Below are 26,645 nucleotides of genomic sequence, written 5' to 3' on the forward strand. Positions count from 1 at the left end.
ATACCCAGGTCCAGCATGTGCTTTGAAACACAGAAGTACAATGTATATGTTCAATACAGGCGTACACTAAAAACTTAACACATGAAGCAGCTCGCCAAGTCTTACTGGAAAAGTGATGTTGGAACAAACGTCAACCCAATGGAAAGTCAATGGAAAGTCATCCATCTTTGTCTATTAATGCTGCTATCCCTAATCCTGCTGCTACGTATCTTGACGGTATACAGGATTAACTCTGCTGTACTCTTGATTTATATTTATTATCGTTATAGGTCACATCAGACCCAAGGTCAGTGGTGTCTATGTAAGACCATGTCTCACCCAGTAATCTGTGTCTCAGGAGTTTCTAAACTTCAGAAGCGGCACCAAAAGAAAAGAAAAGAGATTAATTTCTTTACTGGATAGTGTTGTGTTCTTGTGGCAAACAGTTTGGATTCCATCCAACATAATAAGATTTCCCTTCTGACACTGCAAGATAGCAATTCCATCAGCTCCATTGCCCGCGCTCCAGCTACTCTGTACTGTTGAATAGATGGTTCCTGATTTCCCAGTGTTTTTATAGTTGCTCTTACAAATATTAATTCTTCAGAGCTACAATGATTGGCACTAGGCCCCTCTTGCTTCTGTCGGACTGAAGGTCTTTCATTATTTTGCGTTACCTATAGTCTAAGGTTTCTAGACTCACAGCTTTTTTATTTTGTGTGATTGGAAGCCTTTATATCCAGCTCCCAATTTTCCAAGGTCTTATAGCTCTCATAAGCAGATTGGTTTTTAAACAAAACACCTCACACCAATCTGTGAAAATTGTTTGGAGGCTCACAGACAATGATTTGCTATGTATAACAGCAAAGAATAGCAAGCACGGTTAATTTGTTATGCAGAGAAGCCACAACTCTCTTAAAATGTGACTCAACACACCTCAGCAGTGTAGAAGAGCTAAATGTAAGCATCTTCGTTTGGGTACTAATTAACATGATGTGGGGTTGACTGAGGTTATGCGCCTTGACTCTGCCCCGCAATCTGCTTGTGCTTAAATATATCACTTCCATGGAGACTATGAAAATGCACCTGCTATGCAAAACTTGTATAGCCATGATCTGGGACTCTAGAAGATGGAAGGTGGTCCCAGGCTTTAACAGTGTTGTGGGGACGCTGCCACATCTGCAGCTCCACCACACATAGCAGCTAGGTGGGAGGTGGGGACAGCATGCAACCACAGATGGGCCAGCTCAAGAGCCAATGGACCTCGGGTTGGCTCAGCCCCACTCCATCCCCATAAAGCCTGCCCACACCTTTGCTCTACCAATTGAGCTATCTCTCAGCCTCTTAAAGGGGAAGCTAGCGGGGTGATGCTGATGTCACTGCAGGTGGATGCTGGGAGAAGGCCAAGAGTGACCAGCAGAACTGGCTTGAAGGACACCTCCATACAATTCAACCCAGCTCCCCCTGACCAGCAAGAAGTGGGGTTGGATTGCTGTTAGTCATGCTTAAGAGAACCACTGCAGTTCAACTTCCTATCTTAATCCCCATAGATTGCAGTGAATCTATGAGTGTAAAGTGTAAAGATATATATAAAAGGAAAGATTTCACTTTTCATAAAACCACTGCTTATTTATCCATAATTGCATTTATTGGTCAACTAAAAGAAGTTTAAAATAGTAAGATAAAGGCACTATTTTTATTTTTTTTAAGGCAAGATAAAGCCAGGCCTCAACATCTAAAAAACGATGCTGCTACCTACTGAATTTGAGGACAGGCAGCAGCTGGCCTGTGTAGACATAAATAATAAAGGCAATAAAACTTCTAGCTCTTTGTCAGAATATGAATGTCCAGTTTTCTATGATTCGCACCTGATTCCTGAACCATACCAATTTACAAATGCAATAGGAATGAATTTCCAGAGAAGCAGCCCTGTTAGTCTTTTGCAGCAAGAACAATGAAACATAACATAAATTGAAAATACAGTGAATTTGAAAGAAACCCATGGTGTTGCATGCTCTATGGCAACTGTTTTCACCACAAGGGATGAGCAAGAGCTGGAGGTTTTTTTCATGTCGTCTCTGGATCTATTTTTTTACAGAAGTGAACACACACACACACACACACACACACACCTGGAAAAGCAACATAGAAAGGTAAGGAATTTTCCTGACTTGCAGAAAAAGGTTCCTTAACTTACATCGGCTTTGAATACCTTCCTAAGGAAACAACGCGCTTTTCTATCTCAGTGATTTCCCCCCTCCAAATTCTGCCTATATGCTGTATCTCTGTGACATTCAAAGACAAACCAGCACCTTTAACCAACCAGAAAAAGGAGAGATTTTTAAATACCATGACTGTTGCATCGTGATGTTTCGACGAGTCTGCTGTTTTGATCATAGCAAGCCATGGCTTGGTAACGGTAGCCTTGCCCACACTCTTTGATGTCTCCTTGTACTTTCATTCCCAGCAGTACTTCTACTTTGCCCTCGGGTAAGATGCAGTCTGACCAGTTCCCCACAGGCTGGGCATTATACTTGTCACATGGACAGATCTGGGTCTCAATCAGTGGATGCAGCTGGGGATTTTTGCATTTCTCCTTCTTCTTGCTTTTTCCTGGAAGGGAGTAGAAAGAACTTCAGAAATTGCTTTCTTGGGATATCCTTTATCTGGATGTTTATTATGGTGCTTGTTATCTACAACATTGTAAAGTCTCTTATAAGTCAATGGGGCTCCCATACTAGTAACTGCGAATTGTCTTCGCAATTTGTGTTCCCTGTTCTGTTAGTAGTGATTTCCACCACTGAAAATAATCTTAGCGCTCATCCAAACTTCCACTTGACCCACCGCCTCCCCCTGGGAAAACCTGCTGTTTACTACTGAATCGAAGCAAATGTCAACTGAGTTTGCTCTCGACTGTTGGTTACTCTGATTTAGCACTAAAGCGCAGAGCAAAGGCAAAGCCTCTCAGGCCCATTCCTAGAAAGTATGAGACAAGAGGAAAACCACTCAGACCTGTGCATTCCAGACATGGGACAAGCAGAAGTGGGGATGAGCCCTTAGTGGAAACTCTATTTAAAATACATCACTATGTGAAAGCTTTATTAAAAAGGTAAAGGGACCCTGGACCATTAGGTCCAGTCGTGACCGACTCTGGGGTTGTGGCGCTCATCTCGCTTTATTGGCTGAGGGAGCCGGTGTACAGCTTCTGGGTCATGTGACCAGCATGACTAAGCCGCTTCTGGCGAACCAGAGCAGCGCACGGAAACACCGTTTACCTTCCCGCTGGAGCGGTACCTATTTATCTACTTGCACTTTGACGTGCTTTCGAACTGCTAGGTTGGCAGGAGCTGGGACCGAGCAACGGGAGCTCACCCCGTTGCGGGGATTCGAACCATCGACCTTCTGATCGGCAACCCCTAGGCTCTGTGGTTTAACCCACAGCGCCACCCGTGTCCCTGAAAGCTTTATTACATAAATCCAAATCTGAAATCCGTATCTACCTTCTTGTCATTTCAATGGGCCTCAGTGGATGCTGCCATGTTTTCCTTTGCTCAGAAATAATACAATTTTTATGAGATGTGATAAGAAGCATCTTGGAAAGACAGTGGGGTCATTAAAATGTTTACCAGCATAGACAGAACAGAGACAGTCGATATAGCACCAGTAATTCTCTGTTCTGATTAAAGTAGGAGCTCTTCCTATTATTCATTAAATAATAACCAGGCCCTAAAGTGGAAGAGATCCAAATCAGATAATGTGCGGCTTTCATTGGACCAACATTAATTTGGGTAGAAATAAGCAAGTTTTCGAGTTACACAGAATTCCTTGTCAGGCAGACATCTTTCATTTCCTACATTTCTTTAGCCCTGCAAATTGGATCTAGATCATGCATATCAATATAGGATCTAGATCATGCATATCAATCCTGTGTCTAATGATGTTGCCACCATCTTCATGACACTCACATGGAGTGTCATGACACCCACTTGGGAGTGTCTGTCTAGCAAAAGAGAGGGTCTACTTACTGACTGAAAGCCAAGACTTTCAGTTTTTTCTTTATTCAGCAATTCTGCACCCAGGATGCTAAAATCTCATTGACTTCAACTGAATTGAAGCAGTCAAAGTGTCTACAGGAATGCAGCCCAGCTAGTTAACCTTGTTTCTGAAAGTCCTTCCCCTGTCAAGAGTATGTACAATTTCTTACTTAGTAAATGTGGAGTAGTTGCAGCAGTTGAACCAAAACCATCATTATGAAAAATAGTCTGCAATCTAATGACACACATCTCTAAACTCCTGTCACTAGTGCTCAGAAGACTGCTAGCATTATTTCAAACTGTATTCTACAACTTCATGGCAGATGGCACATAAATTCTTTTTGGGGTAGGTGGAAAATAAAGCATTATCAATAATAAATGATAATGGAAGACCTCAATTCCTCCTATAAAATTTTGGATTTTTTCCTCCCAGGGATAATAGAGTTGGAAGGGACTCCAAAGGTCATCTAGTACAAGGTCCTACAATGCAGGAATATCAACTAAAGCATCCATGACTGATTACTTTTACGTAAAAATAATTTGCATAATGATGTTATGTACAAAAAGAAGCAGAAGTCCATGGATTTCTATTGTCAAATGTACATATTCTTTTCATGATTTCTTGGGAAGGATATGCACGCATATGTGTGTGTGTGTGTGTTTTCCTTGATTGTCTGAAATCACAGTATAGATTTGGAATATATATCCACTTCTACTAGAATATGTATGTCTAACTTTACAGATGATTCCATATGGATCAGTTAATAAAATACACTACCTTGGGCAATACAAATCAATTCAATATTCATACAAGGAAGGCTTTTCTGGTTAAGTTGTTTCCAGTTGACACCCTACCCAACTAGTGTCAACAGTTTCTGCATTTCGGTCATTTTAGGGATTCTACCTGCTCCCTAAGTAAATTTCTCATGGCAGCACTAGTCCTACTACTACCAACAATGTTTCTCTTGGTATTTTCCAACCCTTACCAATAAGAGAGCGCTTTCTTGTCCTAAATGCTCCACAATCCCCATTGCAAGAAGAGAACTTTGACCAGCTTGTGAACTGACAGTCATCTTGGCAAGGGATTTGGCAGGGTTGCGTTAAGGGTGGCAAAGAGCCTGCATGCTTAAGGCATTCGCTGATGTCAGCCTGTCCGCCATCTTGCTTGCGACAAGTAATAGCTGGAAGGAGAGAAGCAGAAAGAATTATAATGAGTTGCTAGGCCTTTTTGTAAGTAAGACAATGGAGCACCTAACCACCAGAGTCACCCACATTTGATTTAGCTCAACTGGCAATAGGTTCAAGAACAGTAACATTCTGCTTGGGATCTCTGGTACCACGGGACTGTTTTCAAATTTCAGAAAATGCAAAATGCTGCACACCTCTCATATAATTCAGATCAGCAAGTGACATTAAAAATGCAGCACAGAAATACAATACAAGCCATTCTACGAAGGAAGGAATAAATGCCATCTATTATTCTGCCCCATTTTGCTGTATAATTTAACTGCCCTATATTACTAACTTTCCCAAAGAATGGGTATTCTGAGATATGAATTGAGCTTTTTATAATTTAAAATATACTATAATTATATTCACAGTTGATACACACTTTGAAGAGAAATGTATTTGCTCCATAGGAAAGCAGGAAGGTATGTCTACCTGAAAATGCTTTGTAGCTTGAACATTATATTAAACCTCCATATAAAAACACAAAAGATCTTCTCTCTAGCAATAATGGCATAAGGAGCTTGTAATGGAGAAAACCAATGAATATGTTTTAAACACAATTTAACAGTATAATGTATCTAGGTTTAGGTTTTTAAATGCGGTGTAAGTTGCTGGGGACATTTGAGTAACAAGCAACTTGTAATAATAATAATGACAATAACAATAACAATAGGCATACCAGTAGATTAGGGAGGGGTAACACGTGATCCTCCAGATGTTGCTGTATTACAACTCCCATCAGCCCCACCTAACATGGGCAACAGTTGGGTAGGATGGGAGTTGAAGTCCAGCAACGTCTGGAGAACCATGGGTTCACCACCCCTGCCACAGTGCTGCAAATTAGGCTCCATTTTCTCTGAGATTTGCAGTCCTATACACACTTACCTGGAAGCCCCATTGAACTAACTGAGACTTCTGAGTAAAGATGCATAGGCTGTACCATTTATGCAGATTACGCTGCATTACTGTTTCTGACCAGCAAGTTCTATTTTGCTTATAAGGCATGCGTGGTTGTGTGTGTGTGTGTGTGTGTGTGTGTGTGTGTGTGTAATACTATACCGATGTACCTATTGACTTCAATGGGACTTATTCCCAGTTAAGTGTAATGCAGTCATAATGAAATACCTCAAAAAGAATACTTGAACGCAGCCCTAAACTACACAGTGAACTTCTACACACTGACTTTGCTCAACAGCTATGCAGCCTGATGTTATCTATATTTATTCAGAAGTATGCCTCACAGAATTGAATAGGATTTAATCCCAAGCATGCATAGGATTGAATCAAGGAAAAAGGAAAAAAAAAACTTTTTATGAGCTGTATGTTCCTGAGTTCTCAACTGCAAGTTGCATGATGAAATGCTCCAATATCAGACAACTGCTGCCTCCCTAGCAAATATTATGATTCCAACTCTTTGAAAATCTATCCTTTATTTGTAGCCCAGGATTCCAAAGGCAGGACCTATCCATGACCCTCTCAGTTCCCAGAACTGTAAATACTATTTCACTGTCTCCAAACTCAGTTAATTGGCCTGAGATTAATTTTTCCTGTGTGGTTTAATAGACTCCCCATATCTGAAGAGATGAAATGTGAATTCTAAATGGTAAAATGGCAGCTATAAACTTTCTGACATACTAGCATAACTAAGGAAACAATATAATAAATGTGAACCCACAAATGTGCAAGGCTTTTTAGCGGCGCACAGAGGACTCTTTATGAACAAATATAAATGGAGGGTCATGTATAGTCTTTGCTCTTTCTACATTTATAACTGAAATATACAGTGTTGCCTCCAAGGCACAATCTATAACGGTATAGTATGGAAAGGGACCATAAGGAATTTGAAGGGCGACAACAAAACCTGTGTTGCAACCACCACATGATCCTTAGCTACAAACAGGTTCAGCCACCCAAAAAGCAGTTACAACCCCTAGTCAATAAAGTCTTGAAACAATTGTTGTAGTGATAAAGTAAGCAGTTTGATTAAATTCATTTATATTAGGGGTCTGCATCAACCACAAGATTCAGTGATTCATAAAACAGCTTGCTTCATTGCAAAACACTTTGTGGTCTGCCCAACTCAATTCAGGTCCAGCTCAAATCAACTTCGTTTCTCCTCCCCGCATGCACTAATCCAGAAATGGCTATGGTTTTTCTCCTTTTGACAGAAGTGGATCAGATCTACAAACATGGTCTTACTGACCAATGGGTCCTGGCAGTGCTATTTTTCTAGAAAAAGAGGTGCCAAAATTCACCCTTGTTCTCTTAGAATGGCGATGGTGTCTACCTGAGAGGTACCAGAACTGAGTTCCAGCAAGTTCTGGCTGAAAAAAAGCTCCTGGTCTAGGAGGGTTGTTGTTTTTTATATGGGGACCTTTATAATTTGATTTACTAGTTGTTGTTTTTAAGGAAACATGTATTTCTTATTTATTTATTTATTTATTTATTTATTTATTTATTGAATAACTGAATGAACTTTACAGGCAAGGTCATCCCTTCTGAGGACATGAGTTCAGCCAAATATCATAAGGTAGCTGCAGTGCTCTTCCCCTGCAAACTCAGCTGTTTTGAGTTGTGTAAAAAAACAAAAAACAAGGAACCACTTTATCTCCCTTAGCGTTCTGTGGGTAATTGGTCTGAAATTTGCAGATATGAGACAAGTACCCCTGGGTAAGATCCATGCCAAATTGCAGTTAAATACATCCAGGGGAAACTGAGCTTGAACATGTTTAAAGTTTATATATATATATAGGGATTCACTTTCCCTGTGTGACCATTTGCAAGCTTGAATTGTCAGTCACAACAGAGCCTTCTCTCTCCTCTCCCTATCCTGACATTTTTCTTAAGTTTAGACAGACATCTCAGTCCTACAAAGCTGCTCTTTCCCCCAACGCGCTGGGATTGGAGACTGCTGGAAAAACTATTCCCTATCATTACAAGCTGCAGTCACAAAGGAGCTCCCTCTCCTGATTCTGGCATCTTTCTTAAATTAGAGATTGGCCTTTAGTTTCTGCAAAGCTGCTTCTTCTTCCCCATACCCTCACTCTGGCAAAGTTTAAAGACATAATTTTGCTCTTCATGGACACGTGTCTACAGCTTTTTTTTAATGTCTGTATTTCTGAAGTGTAAAAGCAGAGACATCACCTTGCCAACAAAGGTCCATATAGTAAAAGCTATGTGTCAGGGGCTCAGGAGCAGAGGCACAGGGAAGATGGGAGATGGAGAGCGAGGGGGAGGGGGAGGGGGAGGAATCCGAGGGGAGCGTAGGAGGGGACAGTGGTCCGAGGGATTCCATGAGCCTCTCCAGCGAATCGGAAGATTCACAGAAGGGGGCGCCAGTGGCCAGGGGCAGGGGGGTCCCAAGGGGAACGTCCCAGGAGCAAGGGGGCAGCAGGGACTCCCAGAGCAGTAGTTGGAAATCAGGACCAGCTTCCCCACCAGAGCAGAGTGGGGGGGAAGAGTCCCAGGAATCGGGGCCAGTGCTTTCCCCACCAGGGAGAGAAGACGAGGCAGAGCTGACCACGCCTCCCTCGGAGAGTCAGACAACGGAGGGGAGGTCAGATCCGGCCAGTGTCATGGAAGAGGGAAGCAGTGATAGAAGTAGTGTAACGGTTAGCAGAAAGGTCACTGGGTTGGCGCGAGAAGCAAGTTCAAATGTACAGGAGCGCGGGACAGCAGAGAGTGAGGATTGGGAACCGGGTCCCAAAGCCCGCCGGAGGCAGGGGGAGGAGCTAAGCGACTCAGCGTCGGAAGAGTCCAGAAAGGGGAATGCCCCAGCGGGCAGGAGGACCCAGAGGAGGAGAGAGCAGCGCAGAAGGTGGAGCAGGGCTAGGATCTTAAACTGGTGCGGAAGGGGAGGTGATTCAGACGGGACTTCGCCGATCTAGAGTCTAGACGTAGGGCTGCACGCTCTGGCTTTGAAATGGAAACTAAACTTCAATAAAGACTTTTGTACATAACATCAGCCTGGCGTTGGTCCTCTGTGAGCTGGGACCTAGAGGCAGCTCTGACAGTAAGTCCCGTCTCTGATAAAAACCTCGCAGCGTGAGTGGACGCAGCGAGGGGCGAAGATTGGTGCTTCGTGAGCTCACGAAAGCAAGACAAGATGACTACCGAACAACAAATAACAGCCCTGCAAAACGCAGTGACACAACTTAACGCGGAAATACTAGCATCCAGGAAGAGGGAAGACGAAGCAGCTGCTGCCTGCAAGGATCTGCAAATCAGGTTGGAAATGTTGACTAAACAGGGGGCGCCGGGAACCAGACCAGAGGGGATTGGGCTGGGAAAGAGAGGAGGCAGCCTCGTGTCTCATTTTGATGGGAATCTGCAGCAGTATCCTAACTTCAGAGCAGACGTGGTTTACGCGCTAGAGTTGCTGGAGAAGGACTTTAGAGATGAGCAGGAGAAAGTAGGCTTCATACTAACTCATCTCCACGGAGACGCTAAAGCGTGGCTGCGCAATCTGTGGCGAGATAAGGACCCAGCCCTCCAAGATGCGGATGCCTTCCTTAAGGCGATGGACGCTTGTTTTTTATCAGCGATAGATGTAGATGTCGCCAGGAAAGAGATACATGGATTAAAACAAGGCAGGGCCACTGTGAGGCAATATCACTCCCGCTATTTTGCATTGGTCAACGCGCTGGGATGGGAGAAAGATTCAGCTGCCGTCAGGGACCTTTTTTGGGAGGGGTTGAATGGGGCTGTGAAAGACGAAATTGCAAGGGGGGAGAGACCCCAGAGCACTCAAGAAGTTGTCCAGAGGGCGCTGACGATTGGGGTGCGTCTGGAAGAACGTTCCTGGAGCAAAGACGAAGGGCGTTGGGGACGCACGCCAGCAAGAGCACCTCCTTTCTTTCCCAGGGACAAAGCGCACGCTCAATCCACGCCTCCACTGGGAGGGGGAGAGGAGCCGATGGAGATAGGTGGTGCCAAGGCTCAGTCAGCAGCCAGAGCCCTAACGCCGGGAGCAGTCAAAACGAAGCCTCCTAGAGGGAACAGGAAGTGTTACATCTGCAACAGTGCTCAGCACATGGCGAAAGAGTGTCCCCAGAGGTTGCACAAGCACACTGCAGCCTCAGTGACAATTACAGAAGCAGTTCAGCAGAATGCACCACAGCAGGGAAACAACGGAGTCTGGCTGGAATCAGAGGCACTGGGGCCCAGCCAGACGAGTCAGTGAAGCAGTCCCCAGGGATCTTACAGCCCACAGAACCCCTCCCACCCAAACCAGTGGTGCAGCTCACCGCAGCGCTCCAGCTTCCCAATGGGCTCACCATGGAAGTGCCTATTACCATTGACTCTGGCAGCAATGCAGACTTTATAGGAGTGGATTTCATCACGCAACATAGCATAGCGCTCCTGCCTGCCACGATGCCCCTGAAAGTAGTGACAGTCGACGGCAGAGAGCTACTGGGGGGACAAGTGCTACAGCAAACGCCGCCAATGGTGATGCGAATTGGAAACCACCGCGAAGTCATCAGCTTCAATCTTACCCACCTGTCAGACACGCCCATAGTGTTGGGCATGAGTTGGCTGGACCGGCACAGTCCGGCATTAGCATGGTACCAGCGCCAATTGACTTTCAGCTCCTCCTACTGTGCAGCAAACTGCATACTGCCCACCCAGGAAGATGAGGGGCCGGAAGATGGACCACAGTTACACTTGGGCATGCTGCAAGCGGTACCCGACAAATACAGAGAGTTTTTGGAGGTCTTCTGCGAAAAGGAGGCGGACAAACTACCCCCTCACAGACCATACGACTGCAAGATTGACCTCCTGCCGGGGGCGACGCTGCCGACTGGAAAACTGTATTCCATGTCTGAAGATGAACTGCAGGAACTCAGGGAGTTCATAGACCTCAACTTGAAGCGGGGATTCATCCGAGAATCCAAAGCAGTGGGGGGCAGCCCCGTGTTTTTTGTGAAGAAAAAAGACACGCCCCAAAAGAGGCTTGTAGTTGATTACAGGGTCATAAACTCGAGGGCGAAGCCCACGGCGTTCCCCATGCCCAAGATCGACGACCTACTGTCGACGGTGCGGAAGGGTCGCATCTTCACCAAGTTGGATCTGCGAGGGGCGTACAACCTTATCCGCATGAGGGAGGGCGACGAGTGGAAGACGGCCATGTTTACGCCTTTGGGCACCTATGAATACAGAGTTATGCCGTTTGGCTTGCAAAATGGCTCCCACTGTTTTCAAGCCTTCATGCATCACGTGTTGGCGGGGCTCCTCTACAAGAAGTGCGTCTGCTTCCTGGACGACATTCTGATCTTCTCGGAATCGCAGGAGGCTCACGAGAGAGATGTCAAGGAAGTCCTGCAGAGACTACGGGAGCACAGACTCTACGCCAAACTGGAGAAGTGCCAGTTCGACATGACGGAGGTGGATTTCCTGGGCTACAAGCTGTCCGACAGGGGACTCGCCATGGACAGCGCCAAGGTCCGCTCGGTGCTGGACTGGAAGAGCCCGCGCAATCGGAAGGAGGTCCAGAAGTTTGTCGGCTTCGCCAACTTTTATCGCAAGTTTATCAAGGGTTTCGCGATGCAAACGGCGGCCATCACGGACACCCTCAGCTCCAAGAAGAAGAAGTTCATCTGGACGGAGCAGGCGGAGCAGTCCTTTCAGGAGCTCAAGCGGCTCTTCGCATCCGAAGAACAACTGCTACATGTGAACCCCAGCAAACCCATGAGGGTTGAAACGGACGCCTCCGACAGAGCCGTGGGGGCAGTCCTGTTGCAGCAAGATCCGCAAGGAGACTGGAGGCCGTGCGCTTTCTACTCCAGGAAACTCAGCAAGTCGGAGCAGAACTACACCATCTGGGACAGGGAGCTGCTGGCCATTCATGCAGCCTTCAAGGCGTGGCGGCACTTCCTCATCGGAGCCAAACACACAGTGCAAGTTCGCACGGACCACAAGAACCTGGAGTACTGGCGTACGACACGGTTCCTGAACCAGAGACACATCCGATGGGCGGAGTTCTTTGCAGATTTCGATTTCAGAATAGAATACATCCCAAGAGACAGCAACATCATGGCGGATGCGCTGTCCAGGAAGCTGCAGTATCTCGAGGCAGAGGCACCGGCAGCAGCCAAGCACATTTTCGCACCGAAAGCGTGGGCATGCGCCGCAGCCACGGTGGACCTGGACGCAGTACGTCGCGCGCTGCAGACAGACACCTTCGCGTGATCCAAGATGGAGGAGGTGCGAAGCGGCACAGCGAAGGACGACGAGTTTCAGATACGCGACGGACTGCTCATCCGCAAAGGAGCCCTCTACGTGCCGGGAGACGACCTCCGCGCGAAGGTACTGCAGCAGTTACACGACGCGCCCAGCGCTGGGCACTTCGGCAAAGAGAAGACGGTGGAATTAGTAGCCAGAGACTTTTGGTGGCCCAAGATGCGGGGAGAAGTCGCGGATTACGTCACGAGGTGCGACACATGCCAAAGAGCCAAACCAGTACACAGGCTGCCGGCGGGATTGCTGGAACCGCTACAGACGCCCCTCGAGCCGTGGGAGAAAGTGGCCCTGGACTTTGTCACAGATCTGCCCAGCTCGCGAGGCAAGACAGCGGTACTCGTGGTAGTGGACTTGTTCACCAAGATGGCCCACTTCATTCCTTGCGTGAAGGTGGCCACAGCGGAACAGACAGCCAAGATGTTCATAGACCACGTGTTCAAGGTGCACGGCCTACCACGGTCTATCCTGTCCGACCGGGGGCACCAGTTCATCTTGAGTTTCTGGCAGAAGCTGATGGGCATCCTGAACGTCAAGGTCAACCTATCGTCGGCGAGACACCCGCAGACCAACGGACAAGCGGAGAGGGTCAACGCCATCATGCAGCAGTACCTGAGATGCTACGCGAACCAGCAGCCCTCGACCTGGGTGGACTATCTACCGCTGGCCGAGTTTGCCTACAACAACACGAAACACGTGTCCACGGGGGTGACACCGTTTTTCGCCAACAATGGGCGGCATCCCAGAACCTTCCCGGGTTTAGAGAAAGTGGGGGAGGGGGAGCCGCAGGGAGCTGAGGACTGGGCAGCGGAGTTACAGGAGGTCCACGAACAGCTCCGAAGGCAGTTGGAGCTAGCTAAACACGCTTACAAACTGCAGGCAGACCGACACAGGAGAGTTGGGGAGGACATCCGGGTGGGGGACTGGGTCTGGTTGGCAGCCCAGGCAGTGCCGGCCAGATCGTTAGCTAAGAAGAAGCTCGGACACAAGCAGCTAGGGCCTTACCAAGTCAAGGCACAGATCAACCCAGTGGCCTTCCGGTTGACACTCCCGGAGGGATCCAGAATGCACCCGGTCTTTCATAGATCGGTGCTCACGCCTTATAAGGCACCTCACAGGTTCCAGGCACCAGGGACAGCTCCTAGCCCACTCAGAGGCGCACCCACAAAGGGGGGGCCGCCGAGGGCGGAGCCGCTCAACGAGGTCACGGAGATCTTGGACTCGAGATGGGGGGAAGAGGGGGTTGAATATCTACTAGCCAGGGAAGGTACCCCGGCCAGCGCCAACAACTGGGTACCGTACTATGCAGTGGAGGAGCACTACCTCAAAGACGAGTTCCACGCACTTTTCCCACACAGGCCCATGCCGGCAGATTATTTCGACGAATATCTTTTCACACCCACACTCTCAACCAGCACGTTCCAGGGTTTCTCTTCAGATGAAGAGGCGTCACAGGAGACCAGCTCCCCAGAGGGATCCCTCTCAGGGTTTGGTACAGGCGGATCTTATTGGTGGGAGGATCAACCTGAGGTGGGCTGGCGCAGAGAACTGCCGAGAGGACCATTGCACGCAGTGTCACCCCAGGCAACAGGGGAAGGGGGGCCCCGGGCGAGTTGGGGGTAGATCCAGGTTTCGAACACACCTCCCAAGAGATGGAAGCAGAGGAGATCGCTGTCGACGAGACCATGGAGGACTTCCCGGACTTATCCGGCTGGCTGCACGCCACGGGGGAAGAACTGTACCCTGCACTCACCCCCACAACACTGGAACCCACACCGGAAGAAGGGGAGGGGGGAAGGGGGGGCTTCGAGGGGGGGATGGATGTCAGGGGCTCAGGAGCAGAGGCACAGGTTCTTTTAAGCATAAAGAACCACAATAAATGAGAGCAGTAAGACAGCAGAATAAACAGCAGAACTAATCTCAGTAAAACTGCAGACTGCAGTCAGGCTAAAAGAAAAGTCTTTATATGTTGGTAAAAATAGAGGGTAAGAGAGTCAGATGATGTTTAACGAGGAGGGAGTTGCAAAACTATGGTGCCACTGCTGAAAAGGCTATTCTCTGGTTCCTGCCTGCCTTATTTCTCTGGTTCCTGCCTGCCTAGCACCATATTTCATTTCAGGGAATAATAGTAGTAGTAGTAATAATAATATAACCAGCTCACCCTGGATTAACAGAGAGCTGGTCCCTAGGTTCTCTTTCCCTGTTCATGTCTTTAAGATGCATGTAGGAAAATGGGAAGGCAGGAGGAGGAAACTATCCATCTTTGTGATTTCAGAACAGTCAAATGTGTATGTGACACACAGAGCACAGGGGACAGCTTTGAAAATCTCGGATCTTTTTCATATGTCATCTATAGCAACATGACTTACACGACACCAGGCAATTGGTATCTGGCCCATTTTCTACACTGACAGGCAGCAGCTACCCAGAGTCTCAGGTAGAGCTCTTTCCTACAGTGGCAGACTTTGTGCTTTCAAATCTCAGCAGCGCCCTGTGCAATGCCAAAACTCAGCACCCTTTGCCCTCGCTTTCTGTGGTTCGTCATAGCTGCAGTGCCCCCTCTTGGCACCCAGTTGTGCTCCCCTAAATCCACCTCTGTTTCTCATCATCCTGTTGTTACCTGATTCTTTTAACTGGAGATGCCAGAGATTGAAGCTGGAACCATCTGCATGCAGACCATCTGCTCTGCTACTGACCCATGTTCTCACACAACAAATTTCACTGTCATCTGATAGTTTGGCAGGCAGAGAAGTGCATGCAATGCACCTTCTGAACAAGGCCACCATACAACCAGCCAGCCTGCTATACCTTGTGTCAGAAAATGTGCCAAGCATATCGTCCCGTGGGAATCTGGCATATAACGATCACAGAAACATGTATGCCCCTTAAGAAATCACCTTAGTGAAAAGAAAAGGGTTTGGATAAGATAGATGCATTTTAATGGGCTACAGAGCACAAATTATTAGAAGAGAATAGGTGGTCTGGTTACGCAGCAGACCACATTCTCCCCTGAAATTCTATATTCACTGCACATCCTAATACAATTTAAGTTGCATGCTCCTTCAGCCAAGTCCACATGCTTTATTTACATGGTGAAAATGGCACCTGGGACCAGAAATCAGTCTCTTATCATGCTGTGGCAGACTAATAATTAATCACACCCACTCCCATCAAATTGATTACAGACATTAGCAGCAAGAACACCAAATGTGATTATTCTGAATTAAACACAAATAATTGTAAAATGTTTCCATAAAGAACAAGGATGCAGTTGCCAGCAAAATTTAATTTAACATGGGTTCACTTAACATACGTTTCCCTATTGAACATTTAGGGTCTCCCAGAAGAGTGGTATGAAATAAACTGCGCTTCAAATTTTGTAGACAAAAGACCTTGATATAATTAGGGCTGATAGCATAGCTTGAACTACACCACAAGGGGCCATAAGCTGATAAATTAATATTGTGGGGATAATTAAATACAAAGTCTGCTTTGTGTATGCAAATGAGGGCCATTTTGGTACTTAAAAAAACCAAAAAACTTTAAGTGCCCAGGTCAAACACTGCCAAATCATACTGTGTCTCAAATAAGCATCTTTCTAGCTTACCATGAAATATTATATGGCTTTAACTCTTTGTGATGGGCCAGGCTGTCTGATTTCAGCCGTATATAAATAATTTCATTTATTACCTCTATCAATCTCTCTTATGTTCAAAGACAAAACTTTATGAGCCCATTGTTCCTTTCACTGCACACATCTACTCTTGCAAAAACATGCCAGTGATGGGAGGAGCCAGAGGCAAAAGTGGACAAAGTACTATACAAAATTTACCTTTGTACAATAAGTACGTTCTACACACGCTGACACATCCTTCTCTATTCTCCTGCCAAGCAGCCAAGAGACATTATCAGAACTGTACCAACACAATTTGTTCATCTTTATCACCAGCAAACTAGAAATGCCACAGGGGAGAGATCAAGAATGGGCCTTCACAACTCATGCACTCCCAAACTTTCAACTCTGGGTACAAGAGAGAGATGGGAACTTCACCCTTTCCTCAACAACCATTCCCCAACACTACTCCACCAACTGCATTGTCTCCAAGCCAGGCATAGGCAAACTTGGCCCTCCAGATGTTTTTGGACTACAACTCCCATCATCCCGGACCACTGGTCCTGTTAGCTAGGGATGATGGGAGTTGTAGTCCCAAAACATCTGGAGGGCCGAGTTTACCTATGCTTGCTCCAAGCTTTATTCTGGACCCATGTTTCTGTTGCAAACACAGTTTTCTAGCCTGGATTGGGCTGCAAGGAGAGAAAGCTGGTATGGTGGAGTTGTGAAAGAAAGTCATCACACAAAACTATATTCCTCCCCAAAAGTTGCCGTTGCAAATCATGGTCCCCTGGGCTCAATTTTCATTGCAAAAGCAGGGGCCTGGCTTTAAAAACACAGGGCTGAGACAGAACATGTAGCTTTGCCCCTCGGGCTTCACACTTCCTTCGAACTGACAGTTTCCCCAACCAAATAATAGCTTCTCGTCTCCGTATGTAATACTCTCCCAAGAGAAAACAGGAAATACGGCGCAGAGACAGCTGCATAGGTTTTCAGAAATATATGTTAAAATTCTAAATGTTCAGGACAAGAGTGAGGCAGATACACACTAGCTTTTCACTGCTCCGAGAGAGTAAAAATATTTTAATTCAAGTGAAATGACCTTTTGCGCTTAAGCCTCTGTGTTGGGTCATTACGTAAGAAATGAAACAGGAGAGGCTCTGGCACAATTGTCATTCCTCCACCCTAGAGAGGTTCTTGACCAAAATAGCAAGGCTTTTGTAGGTCAGGCATGAAATGTTGTAGAGTCGCTGTGTCAAGGGAGAACTAAGCATGCTCTACACAGCATTGTACTTCGTTTCCACTGTGATTTTTCCGACCGTCTCTTACAAGAAAACCAAACATCAGTCTATTTATTTCTTCTTCTTGAGAAGATGTGTGGCTTTAGAGATGTAAGATTTTAAAGTTAGCTAAGCCTTTTGAAAAAGGTCAGAATCCGGGTAAGAGCTCTCGCTCACGCAATTTCATTTTTAGTCCAAATTTTCATGCTGCGCTTCTTAACGGTGCTTCTTGAGCCTCCATTATCAAGGCTTTTTCCTTTTTAAAAGAAATTTCCCTCGCCTGATTGCAGATGCACAGTGCTTTCCCACAATATGGTGATCGTCTTTAAATAACAATCTTTGGCACGGGGTAAAATTTGTTTTATTTTGCTGTTTCTATGCTCAGCTATATAAATAGGAGAAGGGGGGAGGAAACAGTTGATTAAAAAATAAAATAAAGACATGCTCTTGCTGACAAAAACCCAAAGAAAATTGGCCCCAGTCTAAAGTTGTGACATGTTCATTTTACACAGGCGTGATTTGCAATAAAAGCTCAATTACACAGGACAGCTAGAATCAAAGCTGTCTTGGAGGAGGACTCCTTCTGCTAAATTTCTGATTCATGTTGGCACTTTAGCAGCCACACAAGCTCTGTGTGTGTTAAAAAAAGCTGAAAAAATGCTAATATATTAGGCTTTAATTATAAAATCAAGGCATGGGTTTGTTCTAATAATGTCTGTGAGCTGACAAGTGCAGCCTCTTCCTTATGTGCTTTACCCATTTCTGCTCTTGTGCATCTTTATTTCATTTCCAGTTTGTCCATGATAAACAGCACCATAGCCAAATATGAACTGCTGAGGTATGCTCATCCCATGTCACCATCAGAACTATTGCAGCTATAGTGCTAACCCAGCAAAGTGGGTCAAATGCCAAGGTTGACCGCTTGCCAGTGGCAGCAGAACAGGTCTGCATTCATACAATTCACAACATTGCACTGTTTACTTTTCTTTCTTTGCAAAATCCGGAGCAAATTGGTCAAAATATATACACATTTGTATTGTTTATTTTTCTTTCTTTGGAAAACCCAGGGCAAATTGGTCAAAATATATACACATTTGTAAAACCGACATATATTGGACAGGGCACAGTATTCAAAATGTCCACTTTTTCTTTTCTTTTTTTAAGGTGTGTACACATAACCCTGATTATCTCTCTCAAATAATATGGATGAATCCCAGCTTCTTAGAAGAGCAAGGATGAAAAGAACTGCAGGATAATAATCTGTGCATATCACATTTACACAATAGACAATACTTAACTTGCAATGAAATTATGAGGATGATGAATTTTATTTCAATTTATATCCTGCTCTTCCTCCTAAAGGAGCTCAGGCAGAGGACACAACAATATCAAATGTTCTAAAAACTTTATCTCAGGTCAGTGATTTCAGGCATTAATTATTTGAGTAACTTCAATACCTTTCACACAATATCATGTTAATAACTCCAGTTCAACAGTTCTGTGAAGACAAGACACCCTGGGGTACTTCCCTGGTTTTCAACAACTTCATGCTAATGCCTGATTTGTTACTGCTGTTGATTTTACAAAGTCTAAAACTCTTAGCACTTGCAGCCAACAGGGGTGTCAGGAATCCACATGAGGTTGTGATAGAGCACAATGATAATCTATTGTGATAATTAACTGTGTTAGTGATTGATAGCATAAATTACAGTGACAATTTTCTAACCTCTTGCTTGTAGACCGGGCCCACATGTCTCCTGGGCGCCAGGGCTGCCTTGACGAACATTCCATGGTGCGAGTTGACACCTGCGCCATTTATGTGTCTTCCACCTATAGCAGAAAAATACCGTGTGAATGCAAGCCATTTGTCAGAGCTTTAGATGAGCAAATGTGCAAATAGCACAATATTAAGACCAATCTGTTCTCCTCATTGCCACCTTCTGTCCCCTCAATTTTCTTCGCTCTAAAATTGCTGTTGCCTTAACTAAAAGTTGAGGATAATCTACATATTTTTAGCTGCCGCTTGTCCTCATATCTGAAGAAATATACTTCAAAGACCATTTTCTTGCAGGTGACGCCTACAACAATATTTGCATTACCAATGTTTATAATTCTGCTCTATGTCCTAGACTAGACAGTATTAAAGTGACGCAAACAAGGTTAGAAAGCATTCCTAGCCTCACATGTGGCTAAATAATCTTCCATATATTAAAATATAAATAAATCCCTGTACAAAATGATGTGGGAAACTTTCCATGCCCACCCCCACCCCCAATGTCACTGAGTCACAACACCCAACAACCCCAGCAAGTGTGGCCAATAGCTAGGGATTATGCGATTTGTAGTTCAGCCTATCATATAAGCTGCTTGGTTGTAGACCAAATTTTCTACTATCTCGTATATGCATATACGTACAAAGCATACACTGATCAATTTTGGCTCCCAGCTGCATCTACCTGTGGGCATATGTTATGTTTAGGAAAGGGGCATAGCTCAGTAGTAGAGCATTTGCCTTTCTTACCAAAGATGCTAGGTTCAATCCCTGGCATCTCCAGTTAAAGCTGGGAGGCAATCCTACCTGAATCAGTATAAGACAACTTCCTACGTTCCCATATCATGGAAGCATGTAGAAATGCAACAAGTAAATCAAATCTGGGACCCTAGTTCTCAGTGAGGTACTAAAGTTTACGAAGCAAACTTACATCTGGGTTGTGCCTCTTCAGACTGTGGTTGGAGACAATCTCAGCCTTCTATGTGACATATCATTTTGTTCAGGGACCTTTTTTTAATTCGGAAGATTACTTTTTATAAGGAAATAGGAATATGACTTCCCACTTGCAGTCTGAAATGTTAAGCCCAGGTTTATCACCTCCCTTAGATTTTGGAAGAAACGAGCAACATTTTTGTCACTGATCATGCATTATCAGTGCTATTTAAGCCACAAATTCATGGAAACCTTTAGTAATTCTGTTGGCAGGATGAGTGCTGCATAACCCACTTTGGAATTTTAGTTGAGTTATGAAGAACTGCATCAAATAAAATATGTGCATCTAGGCTATTTTTGACGCTCTAAATTTGCTTTAGTGAAAAAGCCTTTCTACTGTGCTTCTCTATGGAGGTCATTTTAATTATAGGGTTTTGCTTTCCTAAAAGTTCTTCCACATACTGACTTGGAAAATGCAGGTCCAGTACAATATGAATTCATTGTCAATCTGAATAACAAAATGGAAGGGAAGCCACAGTTAAATAACCAAAATGAAGGCTTACAGAATTATTTAGGCACCTGTTCTACTCAATAATTTATTGCCTTCTGTATATTTATTCAAATACCTATGGGTACCTGACTCATAAATATACATTTCACACGAAAGGGCTACTCATAACTATATGCTTGGTGCTGCTCAACAGTTTTAACAAAAAAAAGACAGGTCATCATTCCAAGCTCCTGTATTTAAAACATGTCTGAAATTATCCAGAGTATCCACCATTTCCAACATATTTTCACATCAAATTTAGGAAATAATACATAGGGCTTTTCACAGTGCAGTATCTATACAGAGAGAACCACTGTATATAGATATTGCACTGTGAAAAGTTCTTTGTATTATTTTCCATATTGGATATTCGCCGTCTTGTTCCATCAGTCATTGCAATAGACTTGAATTGTTTGGAGTGAAATGATTATGGGCATGGCTGCTATAATTTGGTTGCTTCAGTAACAAACACTGATGGTCTAGCTAGGAGTAGCTCAGCCTGCTCTACAAAAAATAAATGTGACTTGCTTTTTATATACTTGTTCTTGAACCAAAACAAGAGTCAAGTAATTCTCTTTTGTATAGTTTGCGCTGCTAACTGAATGGGAAATAAACTACTGTTCATGTTTAGTGTATCTGCACAAAACAAAACGAAGAACTTTACTGCTGAAGTTACTGCTAGAGTAAACTGCCATAAATTTAGAATAAACCTAGGAAACAATAATGGCAAGAGAAAATAAATTATCCCCAACATTTGGAGTGTATTTTTGGTCACCTCAAGTCCTGCAATTTCATTCTCAAAGAACCATCAAATAGATATTCTACAATCTCCTAATGGATTTTAAGTGTATGTCTCTGATAGAGGATCAAGGTAACCCCTTGCTTTAATAACCTCTATTTATATTGCACTGTCAAGTAAAATCACAGGAAGGACATTTCAACAGGGACAGGTGGGTAGAGGAATTGGATCAAAGTGAAGACTTCTCCACCCTGTTCTGCCACCCAGGCTCCACCCCTCAGCTTGCCCCTGATAGGCTAATTTCAAACTTCAAGATGCGGCCGGCTGGGGAGGCATTCCAAAGGCCAGCCACCATGGCAAAGTCATTTCACCCCCTTGGTGTTTGAGGGGCTGCCATGCTGGGCCACAACCGCCACCTACCTCCAGCCCAGATAAGTGGCCACTTTCTGAACAGGAGCTTCCATGTGCTGTGAGAGATTGGGAATGAACTGAGAGAAGAGCTGCAGGGAGGAGGATTACCACAAGAGGCTGCCATCTAATGAGTATAAGTTAACTGTATTGAACCTTCGTGGAATGCCTTGTGAAATGGAGATGATTCTGTTTTGCCTTGTTTAACTATTTTTTTAATTTCTGTATTCATTTCTATTCTCTCTCCTGTTCAGCTTTAAGACTGGGTTAGTGCAGGAGGCTTCCGGTCGGCGCCAGCGTTTAATGGCGGTCCTAGCCTCGAGCTCCGAGGCAGGACTGCTCCGTAAGTTCGGGTCTTACCCGCTACGGCAAGCGGGGGACCCTTAAAATCACAGGCGCTGAAGCCTGTGGGCAAGGAGATTCGGTGGGCACCTTTGCGCCCCCCCGGCATCGTGAAAGAGCCTTTTTAAAGGCTCCGGAGCAGCATCGGGGTGAGTGCGGTGCTGAGGATCGCTACCCAGCTTACGGAGTGAAGCCGCGTCGCCATTGACGGAGAGCGCCGATTCCTTCCTGAAACTAACGATTGGCAACAACAATACCCGTGAGTAAGAACGGAAAATTAAAACGGGACTTTAAAATTTAGAAGATTTGGCTGAAAACGGGAAAGGCAAAATTAAGGAAGTCAGCCTCCCGGATCTGCATGATTAACGGAGCAATGAAAAGACTGAGCTGTGCTTAAAAGGAAAGTTATTTTTAAACTTCATCAGACCAGACATCGAAAGGATCTCCCCCCTGTAGAGCAGGGGAAAGGGGGGAGGAAACAGAACTAATCTAACCTGTAAAAGAAAGAAAGTGTAAGGAACGGGAAAACTTCTGCTGCCGACACTTCTGGTCAGGCTGCCGGAGCAGCGATAGCCTAAAAAAGGAACTGTCAAGCGAGCTGTCAAAAGACAGCGGCTACAAAATAAGACTTATTTGAAACATATTAACGGGACTTTGGTGGATTACAGTTTTAGTAGTAAAGTGTTACAAATTAGAGACTTTTGGTGGGACTTCTGCCTTTGGACTTTCTGTTTATCTGTAGCGGGTGCCTTTGGATGGATACAATTTCCCCCTCTAGAGGGCTTTAGCTGCACTACGGTGTATCCAGCGGGACTTTCCACTTGCAACTTTCCTGTGTGAATGACCTTGAGTTATGAGTAATCCGCCAGAAGAGATTTCAACAAGAAGTAAAACAAAGCAGGCTCAAAAACAAGTTCAAAAAAGAGGCTCTCTATCAGGAGCGGCAGCTGCACAAGAGAAAATAACAGTAGCATCAATGGATTCAATGACACAGGCTCTGCTCAGAATAAATCAGTCCTTAGAAGTACTCACCAAACAATCTGCAGAACTTACTAAACAATCTACAGAGAACTCTAAGAAACTGACGGAGTTGACAACAAGACTAGATTTGAACACAACAACAATTTCATCTAACACAGATTCTATAAATCGTCTGATTCAAGAGTCTACGGAAACAAGGAGAATAGCCGAGAGCGCCAGGACTACTGCCGAAGAAACCAAAGGAAAGTTTGCGCCTGTTGTAAAAAAAGTACATGAACATGATGCAGCTTTAGCCCTATTGGAATTGGAAAGGAAAAGCAAGAACTTGAAACTAAGATTGGTACCAGAAGAGGAAGAGGACAAGCTTGGGGAATTCCTCACAGATAAATTTCAAGATTTTTGGAATGATGAGCTAGATGGAGAAGAAGATGAATTTGTAATAACCTCAGCCTTTCGGATTGGCAGGAAGCAAGGGAAGAAGCCAAGAGATTGTTTAATTACCCTGAGATCAAAGGAACAAAGAGACAAAATATTGAACCTACATTTCCAGAAGGCCTTAGTTATTAAAAATTCTCAGATTCAGATTTTCAAGGATATTCCTAAATACTTTTTGGAGGCTAGAACTCAATTCAAAGAATTAGTTGATCTACTCAAACAGAACAATATCCCATTTAGGTGGGAATTCCCACAAGGGCTGTCCTTTAATTTCAAAGGGAAGAAAATTAAAATAAAAACAAACCAGGATAAAGAATTTTTTCTGGAAAGAAACCAAGAGGACCTGCAGAAAGGAACTGTTAGTGAGAGGGAAATACCGGACATTTCAAATCTATCATTTGGATTGAACCAAGCACCGACCGAGGAGGAACAACAACTTGGTGCAGTCGGTGGAGGAGCTACCCAGTAACAAAAATGTCTCTGCAACTCCTTAGCTGGAATTGTAATGGTCTAAACCATCCCCGAAAAAGGGGCCAAGTATTTCATCTATTAAAGAAAGAACACCTAGATGTAATCTGCCTACAAGAAACCCACATTGCTAGGACACATAGGAAACTTTTAATAAATAAGAGACTAGGACTGGAATTCATTTCATCAGATAAAGTTAAGAAAAGAGGAGTTGTGATCTATGTTAAAGAAAAATTTGACCCAAAAATGGTCTTTAAGGATGACCAAGGAAGATACCTAGCAGTGGAAATTCAAACTCATGGAGAAAAGATTTTGATTGTTGGAGTTTATGCACCAAATGAGGGGAAGGCTGAATTTTTCAAGAAGTTGCATGAGACTTTAATGGACTTTTTGGATTTTAAAATCATAATGATGGGCGATATGAATGGAGTCGTATCTACAAATATGGATAAGGCCCAAAGACAAGTAATATCTAATGATGGAAGACTACCAAAGACATTCTTTGAACTGACTGACACTATGGACTTGATTGATATTTGGAGAACTAGGAACCCTCTGGAGAGGGAGGGGACCTTTTTCTCTGAAGCAAAAATGACATGGACCAGAATTGACCAAATATGGACTTCTAGTAATCTGGCATCAAAGGTTAAAAAAATAGAAATCTGCCCAAAAACCTGTTCTGACCACAATGCTGTGAAGATGGAAATGAAACTGACAACAGCTGGAACCTTTAGATGGAGAATGAATGACACTCTTTTTGGAGATGAGGAAATTTGCAAAAAGGCCCAAAAAACACTTAAAGACTACTTTGAGATTAACTTGAGATCAGATACCGAAAAAAGAGTAATTTGGGACGCAAGCAAAGCCGTGATGCGTGGCTTCCTAATACAACAGAATTCAATAAAGAGGAAAAAACAGAATGAGAGGAAAGAGAAAATCTGGAACCTAATAAAAGAAGGGGAGAAGAAACTGAGATCCAAGCCTAAATCTCATGAGATTTTAAGAGAAATAAAATTCTATCAAACACAATATATGGAACTGATGAATCAGGAAATAGAATGGAAAACTAAACAAATGAGGCAAAAGACTTTTGAGTCGGCAGATAAATGTGGGAAGCTACTGTCTTGGCAATTGAAAAAGAGACAAAAGCTGAATACGGTGACATCACTCGAAGTAGATGGGAAGTTTATAAATAAACCAAATGAGATAAGTAATTGCTTTCAAAGTTTCTTCAAGAAATTGTATAAACAAGGGCCAAAGAATGAACAAGAGATAGAACAATTTATTGGAAAATATGGCTTAAAAAAAATTTCTGAAAATAATAGAAGGAGTTTAAATGAAAAAATTACAGATCAAGAAATAGAGAGTGCCATCCAGGACATGCAACTGGGAAAATCACCAGGACCAGATGGATTAACCGCGAGATACTATAAAGTACTGAAGGACTGGTTAATACAACCATTGAAAGAAGTCTGTAACCAAATCCTCGAGGGGAAAAAGGCTCCCGAATCGTGGAAGGAAGCATTTATCTCACTTATACCAAAGACAGAAACTGAGAAACATCAAGTTAAGAATTACCGCCCTATATCACTTTTGAATGTGGATTATAAAATTTTTGCAGACATTTTAGCAAAAAGATTTTAAAAAGTTTTGTTAGAGGAGATTCACACGGACCAAACAGGCTTTCTACCAGGCAGGCAATTGTCAGACAACGTGAGGAACATTATAGATATTTTAGAACTCTTGGAAACTGACATAAATAGAAAAGCTGTCTTGATTTTTGTGGATGCAGAGAAAGCCTTTGACAATATTTGTTGGAGCTTCATGAAGAGGAATCTCCAAGGGATGGGGGTAGGCAAGAACTTTGAAAATGGTATAAGTGCAATTTACTCTGAGCAAAAGGCTAAACTAATTGTAAATGGTATGGTTATGGATGAAATCCCAATAGAGAAAGGGACACGACAGGGATGCCCAATTTCCCCTCTATTGTTTATATCGGTACTGGAGGTTTTCCTAAACATGATTAGAAGGGACCAGCTGGTTAAAGGTATACAGGTTGGAACTAAACATTATAAGTTAAGAGCATTTGCAGATGATTTAGTTTTGACATTACAACAGCCAGAAGCCAGTACAAAAAGAGTTTTGGAACTTATTGAAATATTTGGTCAAGTAGCAGGTTTTAAATTAAATAAACATAAGACAAAGGTGCTGGAAAAAAATCTTACGATGGGGGAAAAAGACAGTTTTCAAAGAGAAACTGGTTTGGAAATTGCTAAAAAGGTAAAATATCTGGGGGTGAACTTAACATCTAAGAATGTGAACCTATTTAAAGATAATTATGAGAAATGTTGGGCTGAAGTGAAGAAAGACTTTGATACATGGTCAAGATTGAGACTTTCCTTGTTAGGCCGAATTGCTGTTATTAAGATGAATGTATTGCCGAGATTGTTGTTTTTGTTCCAAACATTGCAAATTCTAGATAAGATGGATTGCTTCAAGAAGTGGCAGAAAGACATATCTAAATTTATCTGGCAGGGCAAAAAACCCAGAATCAAATTTAAGATTTTGACTGATGCAAAGGATAGAGGGGGCTTTGCCCTGCCGGACTTAAAACTTTACTATGAAGCAGCAGCTTTTTGCTGGCTG

At 44.0% G+C, this 26,645-nt stretch overlaps 1 protein-coding gene across 4 annotated transcripts in view; it reads right to left on the minus strand.

The window, feature by feature from the left end:
• THSD7A (thrombospondin type 1 domain containing 7A) overlaps positions 1 to 26,645 on the minus strand; it is a 230,684-nt gene that overhangs the window by 54,354 nt on the left and 149,685 nt on the right. For all 4 annotated transcript variants that reach the window (XM_081881830.1, XM_081881832.1, XM_081881829.1 and 1 more), the window contains 3 exons: positions 19,099 to 19,202; positions 5,000 to 5,194; positions 2,329 to 2,592 (listed from right to left, as the gene is read on the minus strand). In XM_081881830.1, the coding sequence (XP_081737956.1) occupies positions 2,329 to 2,592; positions 5,000 to 5,194; positions 19,099 to 19,202 (563 nt within the window). The remainder of the gene's footprint in view (positions 1 to 2,328; positions 2,593 to 4,999; positions 5,195 to 19,098; positions 19,203 to 26,645) is intronic.

The sequence above is a fragment of the Podarcis erhardii genome (genome assembly GCF_964252035.2).
Source record: "Podarcis erhardii genome assembly, chromosome: 12".
NCBI lineage: Eukaryota > Metazoa > Chordata > Lepidosauria > Squamata > Lacertidae > Podarcis > Podarcis erhardii.